Source organism: Lontra canadensis, unplaced genomic scaffold, assembly GCF_010015895.1.
Source record: "Lontra canadensis isolate GAN:19392208 unplaced genomic scaffold, GSC_riverotter_1.0 scaffold8, whole genome shotgun sequence".
NCBI classification, from domain to species: Eukaryota; Metazoa; Chordata; class Mammalia; order Carnivora; family Mustelidae; genus Lontra; species Lontra canadensis.
In genome coordinates, this window is record NW_022631002.1 from 1,515,193 (window position 1) to 1,535,470 (window position 20,278).

Sequence of the window (20,278 nt, forward strand, 5' to 3'; positions counted from 1 at the left end):
AGACCAAGAAGAGACGAAGAACTTGCATGGACTAAAGTGGGCGGAGTGGGACAGACAGCCCGCGGCAGAGCACAGACGGACAGCAGACCCTGTTTGCTCTCTGGCCTAGCGGGGACGGGGCTCCCACGGACTAGGAGGGTGTTGCTTTGCACTCGGATAGCACAAGGCTGAGCCCACACACCCAGGTGCTGGGCAGGGCGGGGCAGGGCCAGTCCGACGCCGTAGCCCTATCTGGCGCTGTGGGCACCCCCTCACCTTGGTGCGGCCCTGCTGTGTCATCTGTGGCAGGCCCACATGGCTTCCTCTGTCTCCCTGACGGGCGTTAACCCCTGCGTGTGGGGCAGACCTATCCACATCTGCAGTTCTTGCTGGACTGCCCCTCAGCCTCTCTTGATCCAAGCTGAACCCCCACCGTCCACCATGTACTCTGCTGCCCAGGGCCTCGGCCCGGAGGGGTGGTTGGTAAGGAGGAGCCCAGGGCATGGGCTCGAGCAAGGCCTCGAGGGACAGGCATGCCCCTGGCACCCTGAGCCTCCATGGAAAGTCCATCCAGGCCCACTTTTCCAGTGGCCACCGGCTGCAGACATCGGGGTGGGAGACCCCTTGGGCCAGGGCATCCCTTCTCCCACTGCCCACCCTCAGTCCTGGCCAAGGCGAGGAACGGATGCCGTGCAGATGAGAAGGTGGCTGCTCTGAGACACCTGGCCTCACTAGAGGTATCTTCTCCCTCCCCCGGCTTCTCCCACTCCCTCTCCCCTCCCTCCTCACGCCAGGTCCTGGATCCTGCCTCCACCCCCTTCCCCAGTTCTAACAACCAAAAACATCTTCAGATGTTGGCCAATGTCCCGCGGGGTCAGAATTTCCACTGGCTGAGAACCACGGGGTCCTCTATGACCCACCTCTGTACCCACTTAAGCTGCCAGGCCCTGGCACCCCCAGCTTACTGGTGACACGACGCCCCTGGCCTCACCACTGAGCGGGAGGAGGGAGGGCTGAGGCTGGCGCAGGAGCACTCGGGCCGTCCCTGGGGCCTCTGGAGGCCCGGTCCTGGCTAGAGAGAGAAGCACGAGAGTAAAGCAAATTCTGCCGAAGACACACGAGATCCATCTGCAAGGTCTGGGGCCAGCAGCCACAAAGAGCACACGCAGGCTGTCCCTGTCATCAGCAGCCACGGGCCCGAGTCGGCAACACCCTCGGCCCTGAGATCCTTCTCAAAAAGCTGGCAGCCACAGACGCAGAGAGGAGGGAGCTGCGTCGCCCTGAGAAGCCAGGTCTGGCTCCAGGGGTTCTTGGAGCCGCCCCAGGCTCGCCAGCCAGCATGAGATCTTCACTGAGGTATGCCTGGGCCTGGGATCCATGGAGAGGCCTGCCGCACACCCACTCGGCCTGGCCGCCGGCCAGGGGCTCTTGCGTGGTCACACCCGGAGGTCCCTGCAGGGAACAGAGCTGGCAGCCAGGGGTGAGGGCCCGGGACCCACAGCTCCCCTCGTCCTGACAGCCGGGCTGCCCTGAGGAGGGCTAGGCGGGACACAGTCGAACAGAGTGGCCTGAAGGGACGTTTAAACCAGATCAGGCCTGTGGGCAGGGGTCTGGAGAGGGTCTCCTTGGTCCCCTTCCCGTGACAGGCAGGGCCCAGAGGGAAGCAGGCTCCTGCCCAGGAGAGAGGCCGGTGTCTGTCCCCCACGAGGAAACACCCCCAGCTCTGGGGGTTTCAGCTCAGCCCAGGCTGTGTGCAGACCTTGGGATGGCTTATTAGGGACAGGTGGTAACTGCGAGGGTCCAAGGGACAGGGCACAGGAAATGAGCTGAAAATCAGACCCACCACCCACATTCTGGGCCTGTGACTGGAGCCCTTTCCGCTTGGTCCAAGAAATCTGGGAGCTGCGGACGAGGTGACGGGCAAACCCGGTTTTTGTGGGGCCTGTTCAAGAAGAGCAATCACCACGTCCGGGATCCTAGACAGGCCTCGGTGGTGAGTGCTCATCGCTCCCGCTCTGCCTGGCGGCTCGGTGCCAGCGGGGTCACTGCCTGTCCCTGGGGGCCTGAGCCCTGGGGCAGCCAGAACCTCCCTGGGCACTGCATCCACACCCAGGACAGCAAGCAGCAGCGTGATTCCACTAGAAGAGACAGCAAGGCACATACGCCCCTTCCAGACCCAAACGCTGACCGTCGGCTGGACGTGTGGGCATCGCCGCAGCGCCAGCACCAGTAGCGGCAGGGTGGGGGCGTGCACTGACGGCGGCCACAGCCGATGCACTTAGGAAACCTCACGAGGCCGACCTCACGGACGCTTACGGCCACGGGAGCACGGCCACCAAGGGAGCACAGCCATGGGAGCACAGTCCTGGCGGAAGCAAGCCCATGGGGTGGCCACCAAGGATGCAGTGGAAGAAAGTTCCCTCCAGCTCCTTGCGCTGGGCGTTTCCACCCTCTGCCCAGCGCAGTCCAGAAAACAGAATCCAGACCAGGGTCACTCACCAGTGACTTCAAATGGATGTGCCTTGGGGACGTGGGGACAGGCCCTTCTGAAAGTGAAAATGTGGGGGGCAGGGGTGTCTGAGCCGAGTCCACCCCACCCAGGGTGGGCACCAGCCTCAGAAGTTCCCAGCATCTTCGTGGGGGGGTGGGAGAGGGAAAACGTCCTCAGGGAGGACCAAGCCGGCAGCGCTCCCACCGAGCCATACGCCCTCCGGGCACGCTGAGACCAGACCGCGCGCAGACCCCTCCGGGGAGCCGGGAGAGCGGGACCCACTGGCGGGCTCACACTGGGAGGGCGCAGAGCCGGCGGGAGGCCGAGATGCTAAGGTGCTTGGGCGCACGAGGCGACTAACTCGGCCCTGGCTCCCGGGGCCACAGGCGGGCTTCCGGGAGACCACGCAGGCAGAGCCCCGCTCTGAGGCTTCGTCAACAGAGCAGATGACAATTTGGGGCAAAGCCCCACACCCCATGCGGTCCACAAACACGCGTGGGTTTCTGGTTTGCTCCGATCTGTGCCTGGCTGGGACCTCCGCCCCGAGCTTCATCCGCGGGGTCTGGAGCTCCGGAAAAGCCCATTTGCCCCGGGCAGAAGAGACAGAGCGGGGTCACCGGAGGGAGGTCCACGCAGGGATCGTGGGGGACGAGCACAATGGAGCCTCGGGGTTGGGACTCGAATTCAAGGTCAAATGCACATCTCCTCAATCAGGAGGTGTGGATGGTCCCCAAGCCCAGGGCCAGCGAGGGCAGGGAGCGGGGAGCAGAACCCAGGGCCCCCAGCAGGACGAATGCTGGGATGGGGTGTGGGAGACAGGAAATATGCACCTGGCCTCTGTCCTCTCCTGCCGCCACCTCCAGCCTGTACCTCTCGCGCCACGTTAAGCAGGAAGCCGTGCCCTGGGGACCACCACCCAGGAGCAGACAGCACCGTGCACTCTGCCGGAAGGACAACGCGCCCCGAGCTCCGGTTCTCCAGGGCCACCGCCAAGGGAGAGGCCACTCCTTATGCAGGGCTTGTCGCCCTCCCCCTTCCAGGGTGCCGTGGCACAAGACCAGGACGGGGCTGTCCCCACTGTGCAGGCAAGCTTGGCCTTCTCTGAAGGTGTCCTCCTCCTTCTCGGGTAACACTGGCCTCAGTCAGCGCTGGTGGCCGAGTTGTGAACGTCCATAGTGGCTTTGCTGTTGGACTCTGATGGCCTCAGACAAAACCCGCCGTCCGTCTGACCACTGTGGGGGTGAGATGCGGGAAGGCCTGGCTCCATCCCAGGGACCAGAGCAGGAAATCGGCCGCGGCCCCAGGCCACGCTGCCCTCCCCACCTTGCTGGCTGCCGCCCACCCTCGCCCACACGAGGCCCACAGATCCCACATATTCCTGTGTCCACTGCCTCGGCCCATGAGCACCCAGAGCTCACCCCCGTCCGTCTCCCCAGGGCCTGTCGGTGCGCGGGGAACGGGAGGGGGCCAGGGGGGCTGGCCTTACCAGGGTGCATGGTGGTTCCTTCACGGCAACGGCGGGAGGCAGAGTCAGGGGGCGGCAAGGCAGAACCTCCCTCCTGACGGCTTCGCAGATGACGTCAGGGAGCATTCCGAGGGGGTGAAGACGGGGAGACGCAGCAGGCCGGTGGCCACGGGCGGAGGAAGGATGGAAGCACCAGGCACAATGAAGCGTCCACCGGGGAGGGCGGGTCTCCCAGGGAACGTGCCACCACGCAGCCGGGGGCCTCTCGCCCAGCTCACCAGGCGCAGCTGCGGGGGCAGGCAAAAATTCACGTTTTCCAAGTTCGGGGTTTTGCCAAGGCGAGTGATAGGAAGCGGATGCAGGCGGCAGTAGAGGGCGCCCAGGGGAGCCAAGGCAGGGCCGGCTCACAGAGTCCGGGTTGGGGGGCGGTCCCGACGTGGCGTGCACAGGTCCCCCTGCCCCGCGGGGTCAGGATTTAAGGGGGGGGCCAACGGCACAGAAGAAGGACGGGCCGGGGACCAATGGCACAGTACCCCGCTGATGCGGGACAGGCCTCCCCTGAGAACACCGCGTGTGTCTTGAATTGGGTTCAGAAGCCGGTATTTCAGAGGCCGTAAGACACCGTGAGCCTAGACAGGTGACGGCTTGTCAGCGTTTCGGTAAGTGCTTGCTGCCGGTCTACAGAAATGCAGCGTTTCGTGCGTCGACTTTGATACCCCAAACACTGCTGAGGTCTCTTAACGGCTCCAACAACTTACCCTTGGCAATTATTTTAGATCTTACCTTCGGAAATTATTTGGAACGTTCTAGAACACAGTTGCATCCTTGCGATGTGTCTCCCCCTTCCCACTACCTGTCCCCAGGTGGTGACGGGAACCCGGGCCGTCCTGGGGACGTGTGCAGCAGGTCGTGAGCTGTCCTGTGTTTGTGGAAGCCCCTGACCAAGTCACGGAGGTTCCTTGTTTCCAGAATGTCTTCTCCTTTCCCAACATTCCGGAGGGATGACGTTTATCAAAGGCTGTTTCTGCCTCTGCTGAGGAGCTGCCATTTTCTCTTATTCTAAGGTCACACCAGGCTGTGCTCATGACCTAAACAGCCCTCGGGGTCCCCACCCCTGTGAGGGGTCTGCGGGGCCCTCCCTCCTGAACACGGGGTGGCGGCTCAGCTGCGGGTGCTGGATCACGGCCGTCCCAGGGGCCCCGCAGCCCAAGAGCACTCGTGCCTGGACCGCGGTCAGGGAGGCCTCCCCCCCGGAGCTCCCCGCACACTCGCCGCATGCTCACGTCGGCTCACCCCCCGCTTCCCTCCCCTCTTCTGCACAGACCGGGGCTCTTCGGGTCGCGACCCCCCACCCCACTGCTCATTTGGACGCTCTACAGGGTTTCTAGGCCGGCCGTGGATAAGGAACCACAGCTTGCGAGACCCCAGCCCACAAACGGCAGAGTCTCCCGCGCGCCTTGACCCCTCCTCCACGACACGCTCACCCCGCGGCTGTCCAAGCCCAGTTTCTGGGACCACCCACATATCCGCGCGACCCCCGTACCTCAGGATCCTCCGGCCGGGCTCACTCTCCCTTTGCCCAGAGGACAGTCTTTGAAACTCCTTTCAGTGTGGGTCTACTGGTGGCAAAATTCCGTTTTTTGTTTTGTTTAAAGACAACCTCTTAGGGATGCCTGGGTGGCTTGGTCGGTGAAGTGTCTGCCTTCGGCTTAGGTCATAATCCTGGCGTCCTGGGACCGAGTCCCGCATTGGCCTCCCTGCTCGGCGAGGAGCCTGCGGTTTCTTCCCCTGCTCCCCTCCACCTGGGGTCTCTCTCTCTCTCTCTCGCTCATTAACAAATGAATAAAATCTTCAAAATTAAAAAAAAGCACAACCTTTTAAACTGGAGGGTGACAGAGAAAAGCACGTAGCGCCGCACCTGTGATGCCAGGCTTCAGGGTCACTAGGGCCTCTGCCCCGCTGGGGGCTGCTAACACCAGTGGCCATCCTGCCTGGTCTTGGAACAGCATCAGCGGGGTCGCAGGTGTCCTCCTCCTTCCCACACCACACGCGTGGACCGCTGGCCTCACTGCAGAGGCAGCCACTCCCTTGTTCCCGTGGCACAAGGTGGCCTGGTCTCTGCAGTCACCATCCTGCCTGGGCGGGGCTCACACGGGCTGCTGGGCCGCTGGGGTGCGTGTGCTGGCTTGGGTGCGAGGCACGCACGGACTCCCGCCTGCACACACGGCAGCTCACACCCTGCACACCGAGCGTGTTGTACAACTTCCCGGCTGCGGCATCTCGCGGCGGCGTGGATCTGCCCGGTGAGAGGATCACCCGTCCAGATGTTCACGGGCCATCTGTAGGTCTTCGCTGGTCACGTGCCTGTCCGTGGGCTCCCGGGACCAGTACTCGTTACTTGTTACGTAATCCGTCAGTGAGGATGACATTTCCAACCCTCGTTTCTAGAAATGATCAGAACGGCTTCCCTCCCCGACCCCTCTGGTCCATTTAAACATGACGCTGAGTGTTTACCTTACGGGAACTAGGGAGCCTCACCACCTCACTGATGCTGGGGACCTGTCTGCGGCCGAAAGGATGGCGAATGCCTACCCTGCTCTGCCCTCCTGCCCCTTCGTGAACCGGAGCCTCCACCACCGGGCGTCTCCTTCCACTCGTACTTCCGTATCCAGCTGAGAAACCTCTGGAACGCCGAGCTCATGGCGAGAACTCCTCCCAGGAGTTTTGTGGTGTCTCCTGCACGTGCTGCCCCGCTGAGTTTGGGACAAGTCGTGGACAGGGTTCACAGTTGCTCCCCTGGGCGTATCTAACCAACCCAGGACCACCACAGACCACAGCGCCTTCCTCCCTGCGCTGCACCGTCCATGGCTCGACGAGACTCCCCGCACGAGCGGGTCCACCTGCGGGCGTCCCATCCCCCGAGGCCCTGCGTCCACAGTGTCCTCCAAAATTGTTCAAGGTCTTCAAGACAGTCTCTGCTGTTCTTGGCCCTTTGCATTTCCAAATATGTTCTGGAACAAGCTTGTCGACTTCCACCAAAACTCCCTGCAGGGATTTCAGCCGCAGCGCACGGGATACCCATCCAGTAAAGGACGGACCCTCCGAAGCTTCCGGCCCGCCCACGTGCCGGACGCCTCCATTTCTTGGGTGTCCATTGACAGCGCGCCATAGCTCTCTGTCCCAGGAACCGTCTGTTAATCGCTACGTAACTCTAGTGTCTGAAAGGCTGTGCTACTCCATACTGATTTTTCCTGGTAATTAGAATCCGGTCTCGCACGGTGAGCATGTGACCAGCAACCTTGCAAACTCTACTCACTGCTTCTGATAGCTTGCTTGTGGATTTCTCTTGATTTTCTTCATGTGTAACCGTTTCTCTGCAAATAACGACAGTTTCCTTTCTGGATTTTCAAGGTGTACATCTTTAAATCTCCTTTTCTGGCCAGGCTCTGGCGTGAGGACAGCAGACGTGCCAAGATGGCCACAGGCCTATCTCCACCTCGGGCTGGAGCGGCCTCGGGGACAGAGCGGCCGATGCCGCCCCACGAGGCAGGGTGCTTGTCCGAGCTCTCGGTTGACTAAGGAGGTTCCTTTCTGCCCCTAGTTTGCTAAAAGAGCCCCTTACTCACAAAAGGGTGTTGAACTGTACAAATGATTTTTCTGTTTGTCAAGACCACACAGTTTATCTCTTCATGAATGTGAGTTATACTGGCTTTTCGGACACACGCCTGCACTCCTGAGCCCGACCCGACCTGCTCGTCCTCTCTCACCACTCAACACTACCAAGCCCGGCTCGTGCTATTTCGGATTGTTTGGGATTTTCAAGGGAGCCTGCTCAGTCACGCTCGCTCTCCCTCCTTGCTTTCTCTGAAACACCCTTGTCAGGTCTGGGCGTCAAGGTCATGCTGCCTCGTGAAACAAGACGGACAGGAGGCTTCCTCGTTGTCGCGGCCGCTCCGGGGAGGGCCTACAACACGCTGCTCTTCCCCGAACGCGCCTGAGCACTGAGCAGTGAAGTCGTCTGTGCCTGGAGTTCTCCTGCAAGAGCGCTGTAAGTTCAGGGAGGCTTCGTGAAGATGGGAGCTAGTGAGAGCCGCGTCAGCAAGAGGGCAGCACAACGGCTTCTGGCGCTCGTCCCCTCCTGGAAAGTCAGTCTGAACGCCTATGCCACAGGAGGATGCCTTCCAACGGCTGAGGAGTGCGGGTGGGGATCCCAGCGCCCTGGTGGTGGAGAGCCAAGGAAAGACAGTTTTGCACCGAGACAGACACGTTCCGCATGGGCAGGGGTGGGGGGCTCAGGTACGCGCCTGAGTGGCCCAGAGACTCCAGTGCTGGCCCGCAGGGAACACAGGGTCCAGACTCAACCCTGCAGACGCGGGCACCAGGCCACCTGCCCAAGGACTCCAGCAACAAGCCCCCAGCACACGGCCAGACGGCTCACCCAGGTTTCTGGACAGGCAGACTGTGAAAGGCATCCCTGCCAGCGCCTGTCCATGCAGACTGGAGTCCAGACGCCAACAGAAGGCCATAAGGGTCACAGCAATGGAGACATGACATCTCCAAAGAAAACCGACAGAACAACTGACCCTAAAAAAGGAAGGGCCATAGAGAGTCTGGAGAGAAGGCAGAATGACCTTCTCAAAGAAATTCAGTGACAGTAAGAGAACACACACGATTAAATGGAATTCGGGAAACACACAAACTACAGGATGAAGAAGTTCGCAAAGAGAGAGAACATTTTTCTAAAATCAGAAACCCTGACCTTGAAGAATACAGTGAGACGAGCCCTCGGCAGAGAGCTTCACGGTCAGACGGGTCCGGCAGAAGGGGCAGTGACGGGGCCAGGAGACACGTCCCCAGACTCACCCAGCACAGAGAACAAGGCAAGGGGAAGAAACCCCAACGGGAGCTCCAGGAGAACTTCCGGAGAAGCCATGAGCACATGGCTGGACTCCCAAGACGAGAGAGGCAGACGGGTGCCAGGACCTGAGTTCAAGGAATACCAGTTCACAAAGCTCCACGACGGCCCCCCAGACCCCAACCCCAATTATCTTCTCCAGGACAGATTATAATAAAACTCTAAAACCACAGGGAAGATAAGCTTTGCAAGCAGCCATGAGCCAACAACTCGTGTACCAGGGAACCCACACGGGCTCTCGGTGGAGTTCTCCGCAGAAGCGATGTGGGCCAGAGGCTAGAGGGGGATACACGCAGAGCGCTGAAAGGAAAAAGCTGCCAACCAGAACGGCCAGCAGAGGTGTCCACCAGAAACGAAGGACAGAAAGTCATTCCAGGACGAACTCAAGCGGAGGGAGGTCATTACCACGAGCCTGCCTTAGGAGAGGTGCTGAAAGGAGTTCTGCAGGTGGAGACGGGCAGACGCTAATTAGTAACACAAGACAGACAGAAATACAGGACACACCGAGGCAGGTGAGGGCACGAACTCAGAACACCCCGCCACATGTGCTGACGTGCTCATCACTGACTCTAGCACCAAAGGTAAAGGAGAGAAACATTAAAAATAACTGTCCGGGGGTGCCACCCAGCTGGCTCAGTTTGAAGAGCACAGGACTCTTGCTCTCAGGGTGGATGAGTTCAAGCCTCATGCTGGGTGTAGTTTACTTGAAAAATAAAAACTTAAAAAAAAAAAAACATAATAATTCGTCAATAAATACACAATGTAAAAAGATATAAACTGTGACATCAAAAGCATAAAATGGGGCAAGGGTAAAAAGTAGTTTTTCATGTGACTGAAGTTGTTATCAACTTTAAAAAGATGTTAAGTTAGCTTCATGGTAACAGCAAAGCAAAACCTTACAAAGGAAATGGCATCAAAGAGCATCACCTCAGACAACCATCATTGGATGGAGGGAAGAACACAGGGACAAGAGAACTACAAAACAGGAAGGAAACAATTAAGAGAAGCATTAGTAATTCTAATTACTTTAAATATAAATGGATTAAATTATCCAATCAAAAGGCACAGAGGAGTTGAATGGATCAAAACCAAGACTCAACCACAAGCTGTCTAGAAAGAGACCCCCTTTCAGCTTTAAGGACACACAGAGACTCCAAGTGAATGGGTAGAAAAGATATTCCAGGCCAATGGAAAACAAAACCCAACAGGGGCTGCTACACTTACATTAAAAAAAAAATAGATCTTAAGTCAAAAACTGTAATGAGACAAAGAAGGTCAATGTATAATGGTAAAGGGATTAATTCACCAATACACTGAAGGGATACGGCAACAACAAATGTATATACACAGTGGGGAGTGCTGTTTTTTGAAAAGATAAGCAAAATTGACAAATCTTTAGCCAGACTGAGGAGAGACTCAAATATAATGGGAAATGAAAGAGGAGACATTACTACTGACACCACAGAAATGCAGAAGGATCCTATGCGATTACTGTGAGCATTCATGTGCCAACCAACTAGACAACCTAGAAGGAACAAGTTCCTAGAAAACACAACCTACCCCATGAAATCACGAAGAAATAAAATGTGAACAGACCAGTAACAAGGACATTAAACAGTCATCAGAACCTCCAACGCAGAGAAGCCCAAGCCAGATGGCTTCACTGATGAATTCTTCCAAACACTTGAAGAATTAATGCCAATCCTTCTCAAGCTCTTCCAAAAAACTTGAGAGGACACTCCCAAACTCATTTTACAAGGCCAGTATTACCCTGATATCAAAGCCAGATGAAGACACCACCAGAGAGGAAAACTGCCAGCTGATATCCCAGATGACCGTAGATGTGAAAATTCTCGATGGAAGACCAGCAAACCATACACCATGATCAAGTGTGAGGACCCAAGGGACGTGAAGATGATTCAATACACACAGATCAATAAGCATGATCTACCATGTTAATAAAGTGTAGAATAAAAATCATAGGATCATCCCTATAGGCGCCAAAAAAGCATCTGGCAAACTACAACATCCTCTCATGATAAAAAGTCTCAACAAATAGGGTACAGAAGAGACCTACTTCAGCTTAATAAAGACTGTATGTGAGAAGCCCATAGCTAATATCACCTCAACAGTGAAAGGGTAAAAGCTTATTCTCTAAAATCAGGAACAAGACAAAGATGCCCACTCTTCTTTTTTCCAGTTTTACTAAAAAATAACCAATATACATTACTGTATAAGGCAGAGAGCATGATGGCTTGATTTACACATTGTGGAAGAATTACCACAGCAGGTTCAGCGAACACCCACCTTCTTATGTAAATGTAAGAAAATGAAAGGGAAGAAGGAAAAAGGGGCAGAATTTCTTCTTGGGATGAGAACTCTTAGGATTTATGCGGTTTCCTATCCTGGGTATCATACGGCAGAAATCAAATTGAAACCACAATGAAAGGTGCCCGGGGGGCTCAGCCGGTTAAGCGTCTGACTCTTGGTTTGAGGACATGGAAAAAAAGGGAGCCCTTGTGCACTGCTGGTGGGATTCCAAACTGGTGCAGCCACCAAGGAAAATATGGAGGATCCTCAAAAAATTAAAAATTAAATATCAAAAGACCCATGAGTCCCACTTCTGGGACTATATCCAAAGGAAACAAGTATTTTCCAAGCACAACGTCCAATGTATTCCACGAGTTTTGATACTTTGATCTGTCACATTTAACTGGTAAAGCCACCTTTCCATTTTGATATTTTACTTGACCCATGGGTTATTTTAAAAGGACACTACTTAATCTGCAAACATTTGCAAACGTACTCATTTTTTCTCATTAGCTTTTAACTTCGTCCCACTTGGTTAAAGAGCACGGTCTGTAGGATCTCGGTCCTCTGATGTGTGTGGGGACCTCCTTTACGATCAGGCATGAGGCCAACCTTGAAAATGTTCCGGAGAGCACATGGGAAGACTTTACTCCGTGGCTGCTGGACGTGGCCTTCTGCATGCCAGCGAGACCCAGCTCCTTGGTCACACGTCCGCCACCTTAACCATTTCCACTTACTGCATTTCTTAAACGCTTGTCAAGGATAGTAAACCCCAGGTCTTGACATTGGGCACTATCTCAATCCCTTTTCTCCAGGGCAATCAAAAGGGGCTTTGAAACGATTTAGCTCCTTCCTGCTGGTCTGAACAGACGAAGTCATTTTTTCCAGTGTCTTATTAGTGTATTATCATATTTGAAAATATTATACTTGAAAATTTCAACATGGACAGTTTTAAACCCAGCCCTTAGACATACTTATTTCATTTGTTCACCCATTCTTCTTCCCTCAAAACCTCTTCCCGGGTCTGAACTCCTGTTCTTGAAGGAAATTCCTTGCAACTTCCTTTGTAGGAGGAATCATCTGCAGGTGACACCCCGTTTTGTCCGTAAAATATTTTTGAAGTGTCATCCTTTATTTTTAGTAACGTCAAGTCACATGCTGAAAAACTCGCCCTCATAAGAAGTGTCTACTTCAGCGACTTTCAGTGTGTTTACAGAGCTGGGCCAATGTCATCATTTAATTCCAGAACATTCTGGCCTCCTCACATGAAAGCCTGCCCCAAGAGCTGTCGCTCCCCGCTTCTCCTCGCTTCCGCTGCGGACTGGCCTGTTCCGAGCACTTCCTGGAAACGGGACTGTAGGACATACAGCCCCTCCCGGTCGGCACGATGCCGGTGTTGGAAGTTCACTCCTTTTCGTGGCAGAGTAATATTCCACGTGTAGATGGCAAGATCCCATCTCGCTTACTGTTCATCTGCGGACAGACCTGGTTGTTTCCACTTTGGGGCTAATACAAATAACGCCACGGTGCCCGCTTGTGTACAAGTTTATGCGTGGACACGTGCTTTCAGTGTCGTCGCGTGTACACCTTGCACACAGGATGGAAATGCTGGGTCGGACTCTAAGTGTCCCAAATATTCCCAAACAACACCCAGTTTTCCTCAGCATTCAAGCAGGAGCTGCAACGGTGCTTGTCTCGGAGCCCTGATGGCACAGGCCGATGCTCCTGACTTCAGAGGTTGCGGAGAAATTGGCCGTGCTTCTGCCCTGGTCCCTCCCCCGCACGGGGCTTGTCCTCTCTCTCCACCCGCTTTCAGAATTAGCCTTGCCCTGAACGCTGCGTGGGGGTTCAGGTGTGATTTTATTTTTGCTTCTGCCTAGGATCCGTTCTGTTTCTGGCGTCCCTTAAACGTGATCTTCCTTCTCTTCTCTCTTTCCGGGATTCCAGACATTTCCGTCTACGGGAGAACGGACCATACCCCTTGGCGGTAGTTGGAGGCAGGGGACACAGAGGTGCCGTCCCACTCTCAGGAGCTGCTCCCCCAGCCCGCCGTACCCTCCTCGGCGTGCCCGCCCCGGTGTAAACCACCCAGCCCGCTGACCCCCTACGGCACAGCCTGGGAGACCTGCAATGATTTGGGACGGCAACTTTGAACCCTTTCCAGAAAAAGCACTGAGCAGTCACGGTCTGAGTCAGTGAATGCGGTTTTGTGTTGGGGAGGCCGCAGACCCCACAAGGTAAGTGCCAGACGGAGCGGACAGGGAGACCAGGCACCGCCGGGCGCCCGTCTCGCAAACCACCTCCAGGACGTCAGTGTGGAACCACCTCTCTTTTTATAGTTTTATAGGAGACGCCGTACTTCTTTGGATGTGACTTGCCCTGGGGACCCCCCAAGCTGGGACTATAGAGCCGGGAAAGGCCCATGTGACTCAGGGTCTCCCTGCGGGGCTCCTGCAACACCGTGACAAGGCCTGAGTCCGAGGGGGCATGCCGTGGTACAGCACTCGGCGACCCGGGGAGCCATTTCCAGGGCCTGTTCCATGGGACCGGAAGAAACAGCCACAGCCTTCCTTTGGAAAGGACCCCACAACTCCTGTCTAGCTGAGAGGGCCCACGGCGTGACTCCCACGCAGCCACCAGGAAGGAGGCCGGGCTCAGGGCGAACCAGCTCTTCACGCGAAAAGACACAAAGCTGCTGTGGTCATAAATACATTTTATTTCATTAGAAATGCATAATTAACAGTGTTGAGAGCATTTCCCCCTAGAAAAGTAGGTAAGCAATATTTCCATCAAAATCGTTAGTTGTCTTTTGCAAATACCTATTTTCATTACACGGAACAGAGCACACAGCAAAAGGCTTCTGCTACTCCACTTTTTTTTTTTCAATTTTCTCTTTTGTTATAAACACCATAGCAAATTAAAAAAAGCTGTTTGAACAGAGAAAAATATCGTAGTTCTTGATTTTCCGCACGTACTTAACGCAATCCACGCTGTGCCTCCCCACTCTCTCTCTGGACACCAACAGTGGGACTCAAAAGGAAGGGTCTTCCGGCAGGGGCGGTGGCTGTTACTGTCACCCGTGTTGGCCGGGACACCCCCCGTCCGCGCGGGTGAGGCTTTCCGACGCACTCGAACAGAACACGTGCAGTCCCCACCGTGCAAAGCCGTGGGGCCGGGGCGCGCAGGACGGGGCGGGAGGCTGGAGCCGGCGCAGAGCACGGCCGCAGCTACATCTTAGGTCCTGTGGTGGGTGGGCGGCCTGTCCCGCCTACTGGATCTGGATGGCTCCGTGCTCGAGCTGCATTTCGGACTGCAGGCTGGGCTGCAGGGTCTCAGCCGTCTGCAAGAGGGGAGAGAGGAGGGCTTTCTATGCAAGTACCCACCACGCGAGGCCAGGCCCCTCGCCGGTCACAGAACACCAGCGGCTTTCGGGCTTGGAAGAAACACACACAGCAGAGCTGGAAGGCGCCAACGTCCCTCTTTTCAGAACCTTCTGTTTGCCCACGCCACCCACCGACCCTGCTGCACACGCTCTGTGGCTCGCTGGGGCCTGTCTCCCAGTCCCACCCCGCCCATCACTGGGGAACGTCTTCCGAGTGCTTAAACCGTCCTGTCCCTAGAACTTCGGTCACCATTTTGCCTTCTTACAAAAACTGTTCCACTGTCCCCCCAAAAACCATCGTAGGGGCAGTTATCCTTTCTTCCCTAATGAAAGAAGTTCTAACCAAGGAGCTCCGGGGTTGATTCCAATTGTACTCAGAGGCTGGAGAGAAACGGCAAACGACCAGGAAGAACAAGCAGCAACCATCAGCGCACTGACCAGAATGAGCCCCCAAACACACCAGCAGACGGTTTTCCTTCGGCTCCCCCAAGCTGCCCATCAAAGGCAAGGTCACAAAGATGGGGCCCTCAGAGGTGGGCGTCCGGCTGCCCCAAAGGAGCCGTGGTAAGAGAGGCCGGGCATGAGGCAGTGAAGGCGGTAGAGGCTGAGAGCCGGGGACATGGGCAGGCAGGAGCCCCGAGGCGTGCGGCTGGGCTGCGGCTCCCACTACTCTAGAGGCTGTGCCGCTGGGACTCAGGCAGCAGAGGATACCGCACACAGGGCTTCCTGAGCAGAGGGAGAGGCCCTGTGGGTTACACCCTGAGCACGGGCATCGCCCGCACCACCTGCAGAGCCGGGGACAGCAGCCCAGGCAGGAGTAAGGAGGGAGGATGGAGCCGGGACGACATGGGAGGCCCCCGCACATATCCAGGCGAGAGAAAGCAGATCCAGGCAGGTGGCAGCTGCAGGCAGAGGGAGCAGGGGGGCTGCAGGAGGGGTACAGAGGCGCCCCCGGGACTCAGAGTGACTCCCCTTGATCACCTGGAAAGGCAGCTTCCGACTTGGCCCACAGGAAGTGGATCACAGATGAGGGGACGCCTACCTGGGGGACTTGGGGGAATCCCAGCCCTGATGAGGACCCCCTCCTTTCTCTTTTGTCCTCAAAATGCAGCAGCCAGACCTGTGTCTCGGGCAGGAAATGGAGAGAAAGGATTCCAAACAGATGACACAGAAAGTTCCAGACGTTGGAAAGAACCAAAGACAGCCGGCAGCTCCGGGCAGCCCCGGAGATCAGAACTCGGGCATCGGCCTGCACAGGGTCCCAGGGGCAGGGCCCATCACACGGGCCAGCTCCCTGGTGTCCTGCCCAAGAAAAGCCAGACCCTCCTCCAGCCCCATGGCGGCTCCTGCGTTATTCTCCTCAGCTGCACGCCGTCTTCTCCAAGAAGGAGGTCATGTCCCTGACCCTGTCCTGACCGGCAGACTCAATGTACATCCAGCAAGAGCAGGACCTTCATGCTGACAGTCAGGGACCCCTTCCCCCTGCAGACACGGGCCCGTCTACGGGAGGCGCCGGGGGGCCACAGGAGAGCGAGCCCCCAAGGATGAGATGGGCAGAGCACGCCCCAGTGCCACGCATAGTGGGCCACGCCCAGGGCCACCCGTTCCTGTGTCACCTGCTGACGGACCGAGTCCAAGCCGAACGGGGTCTGTGACAGGGAAAACACCCCCGTGGGCGCAGATCTCATTCCCTGGCCTATTCCTACACAGACTCGCTAAGTCGGTCCCAAGAACGTGCCAGGTAGGAATCGAGACAAAGAACACAGACAGGAAGCCAAGGAGGCCAAGAGCTGAGCGGACACAGCCTTCCTCAATTCTGCAACCCGCAGCAGGACCACGAACGCAGGTCCAGGAAGGCGGCCAGCCGCACCGCACCCCAGGTCCGAAGCACACTGGGGACCCTTCCATGCCTGCCGGGCGGCGGGGAAGGAAACTGCCCGAGTGCAGGGCCCACCTAGAACCACGCGGGGCACCAGACGCAAGCCACCTGGCGTGGGCAGGAGGAGGCCTGCGGAGGCTCTGGCTTCCAGGACAGACTCGTGCTTACACCGGAGAGAGGTCCAACTCGTCCCCCAACACCGTTGGCTCCGGGTCTTACTCAACCCCTTTCGGCTCATGCCACGGTGGAGTGGGCCTCTGTCACCACCACACAAAAGCCACATAGAAGGTCCCAGGCTACCGTGGCCACTCACGTGGGAGGGGCTAAAGTCTAAGGGGAACAGAGGAGCGGCACCTTCTCCAGGAAACACGCTTGCCCACTGGGGCATCGCCACGGATTGGAGATGAAGAATTTAAGCCCGCAGGGGAGTGCTGAGCTCAGCCAGCTGGCTGTCAGGTCCCGGGTCCCCGTCTGGCTGCACCGAGCTCCCGTCCCCGGCAGCCTCCTCACCAGCAAGCGAGGCGAAGGAGAAGTCCCTCTCCTCCCGAGGGCTAGGAGCACACACAACGCCCAGCCCGGTCCTGAGCAGACACAGAGGGAGCACGGAGATCTGGAGCTTCAGTTCTGAGCATCAGAAGCTGGGGGATCGAGACACATGTGGCTCCTTGGTACCGGAGGCGGGGGGAGGGGGTGGGGAGTGGCCCGGAGGACGGCAGAGCGTGCGAGGAAGCAGGCAGGAGCTGGCCAGCCACGGTTGGAGCAGCCGGGAGCCCCAGCGTCAGTGCGTCACTCGGCCCGGCCTGAGCAGGAAGGCCGGCGACTTCAAGAAGCCCAGAAGCTCCGAGAACACAGGGAAAGAGCACACCTGTCGCTCCCGCCACCTGCAGCCTGTGCTCTGTGCCAGGACGGACCCCCACACGCTCAGGACCCACCCATCGTTACTGTCAGACACACGGGCCCCGCTGTTCTCCAATCAGCCCACAACACCAAAACTACCCTGTCCCCTAATGGGAGCTTCCAGCTGGCCCCCCGCACTAGCAGGGGGGCCCCGAGGACCCAGAGGGGAGGCCACACGTCTCGCTGGGCCAGGGCACTCGGCGAGGGGCCGCTCCACAAATGCATCATCGACCCCAAGCGGCAGCAGCCACATCGGGCACATCAGGAGGGTCTGGACAGCGAGCACGTGTCTCCCACGCTCGGGGGAAAGCACGGAGGACAGGCAGCGGGGACAAGCCCCACCACCCAGCCAAACCAGACAACATGCGCTATGGGGGTGGGGGGTGGCTGGGGCTTCCCCTCCTGACTGCCCCGCGCATGAGCTGTGCCCAGCAAGGCCCTCAGGCTGCCAAAGGGGCGGTGCGCGGCGGGAGGTTGCGACCCAGGCCCGACAGGGCCTCAGGACCCAGGGACGTGCTACAGCTGTCCCAGGCCATCGTGCATCCCCAGCAGAGAGGAGCCCACTGGGGCAAGGACCCACACCCCACCCCTGGAGAAAGGGTCCAGGCTGACGGCTGGGGCTACGCTGTCTGCAGACGTGCTGACCCCCGGGCTGGGCCCTGCGGCTGTCAGAGGGGCCGTGGGGTCTCAGGTCAACGGACCCTCTCGCTCTGCAGCCCCCAGACACAACTCAATTCCCGCCTCCGAGTTTACAGAGAAGACGCGACACAGGACGTGTCAGAACTGGCTTCCCGCTGGCACCCGGGCGGGGACCGGGCTCTTCCCCTCCGCGTCGTCAGGCATCCCAAGAAACCAGGGCCTCCACGCACAGCATGTGCCCGTCACCCCCCTCACGGGACAGGGGCAGCAGAAGCCCCGAGCTGCGCCCCCGCCGGCTGGAGCCCCGGGACCTGTCCGCAGACAGGCGTCCGCCTCCAGCAGGCGCACGCACCTGAGCCGCAGTGGGGTGCTCAGTCACCGGAGCCAGTTGCACGTACTGGACCTGGATGTCACTGCCCTGGAGGGACGAGCCGTCCACGCCTGCAGCAGCGGGGTCGGAAGAGGCCACGGCGATCAGCTGGGCGCCCTGCAGCACCTGCGGAGACAGAGCAGACGGGGTCGGCACGACAGCACGGCCAGCAGGGACAGCCGCGCCAGGCCGGCGGCGACCGCCCTTCCCGCGGCCACACACACCCAGGGAGGCGGCCCAGGGCCCCTCCGCACCGCGGGGCCCACCGGGCGAACGCACACAGCGTGACAGACCCGCTCTGCTTCGTTCCCAAGTGACGGCCCCGAACAGCCGCGTGCCGGACAGAACGCCGGGCCTTCAAGCCGATCAGGAAAACACCAACCAGCTCAAGTTTTCGAAGAGTAAAGCCGGGGACGTGGCCGAGGGGAGCCTGAGAAGGCTGGCACAGAGACGGTGGGGTGGTACGCGGGGAGACCAAAGCTCCGAAGACCTTCCGGAAATCACCGTCATCTGAGGGTCCGGGAGGCCTGAAAGCCGGGAGATGGAGCCCTCCAAGCGCCGACACGTGCGGTTACAGAATCAGGGACCCGCGGCTCCAGGTGCCACAGGTCACAGCTCGGCGTGAGAAGCTGCCATCGGGAAGGCAGCAAGGGGGAGCCCCCAGGGCATGGGAGACACCGAGAGGAGGGGGCAGATGAGGACCCCGGGGACAGGCTCTGGATGACCTCCCGACTCCTGAGCACCCCAACACCCAGGCTCCCTTCGCACCCAGCCCTCCTGGTGCTCTAAGAGCTGGGCACGTAGGGGGGCACCTTGCAGCCCCGCGGGCCAGATGGGGAGTGGGCGTGAGGGCCTCCAAGGCTCTGTATTCATCAGGAGTTGCCACGAACTGTGCGGGTTTATACTGGGGGTTGTGTCCCTCCCCTTTCAAATTCTACGTTCACGGGGCCACCCTCTAGATCCCTGCTAGCAGTGCACAGCAGCGCCACGCTCACGCTTCCTGACCAGCCCAATGCCACCCACAGCAATGGTCAGAACTGAGGAAGACGGAGCAGGGGGCTGTCCACTCCGGGAAAGGCGGGCTTAGGTACGGCTCACCGACAGTCTGTACAAAAATGCAGTCTGTGGTTTTGAGACAGCTTTGTGGCATCTGATGAACGAAAGTTCTATTTCTTTAACAACACACCCATCGGTAGAGAAAAACAAATGGCAAATTCAATTACTAAAATGGAAGCTAGAAAGTTCTTAATTACTTTCTCTTTTGTGTCTTCAGAAACCACTCACGTGGTCTCGTGTTCTGATAGCAGCTAGCTGTGCTAGGAAGGCAAAGGCCCCGGACAGGGGCACAACGTCACCCCAGGCCCTGTGGGTGTGTCCCCAATGGGCACCTTGCAGTTGGGACTAAGGTGAGGCTACCACGACAGGGAGTGTCCTCGGGTATGGGGCCCGGCGTCCCACGGCACCTTGAGAAACAGAGACACAACGTGAGGGGAGCCCTCTGGTCCCCTGTGGCTTGGAGGAGGGGAGACGGGCCAGGAGCCACAGGTGGGGCAGGTCTGGAGGCTGGGGAAGCCGGGAGGCGACCCTGCCCTGGAGTGTGCTGGAGGAGCGGCCTGGTGACAGCCTGGCGTCAGCCCTATGACGCCCACGCTGGACGCGGACCTTCGCACTTCAGAGCCTGAGTGTGTGGCTGCCCGCCGCCGCGGCCACAGGACAGGCACACAGCACGCTGGCCCTTCCTGGGCTGCGTCCTTCCAAGGAGCCGGCTTCTCGCTCCCCGAGGGCTGACCCAACCACAGCTCCTTTTCCATCATCAGCTCCTTGTATCACCACTGGGTGCTCGACACAGAGGTTTAGAAAAATTGCCGACACCCCAAGTCTCCTGCATTAGTCCCTGGACCCCCCAGGCCTCTCACGGTCACACGATAACCCCCAGCGCTGCTCACAGGAA

The 20,278-nt window shown here is 58.2% G+C and overlaps 1 protein-coding gene across 4 annotated transcripts in view; it reads right to left on the reverse strand.

The window, feature by feature from the left end:
- Positions 1-13,856: 13,856 nt before the first annotated feature.
- Positions 13,857-20,278, reverse strand: part of BANP (BTG3 associated nuclear protein) — a 103,361-nt gene continuing 96,939 nt past the window's right edge. For all 4 annotated transcript variants that reach the window (XM_032853790.1, XM_032853789.1, XM_032853788.1 and 1 more), the window contains 2 exons: positions 18,310-18,453; positions 13,857-14,500 (listed from right to left, as the gene is read on the reverse strand). In XM_032853790.1, the coding sequence (XP_032709681.1) occupies positions 14,429-14,500; positions 18,310-18,453 (216 nt within the window). In that variant the 3' untranslated portion in view covers positions 13,857-14,428. The remainder of the gene's footprint in view (positions 14,501-18,309; positions 18,454-20,278) is intronic.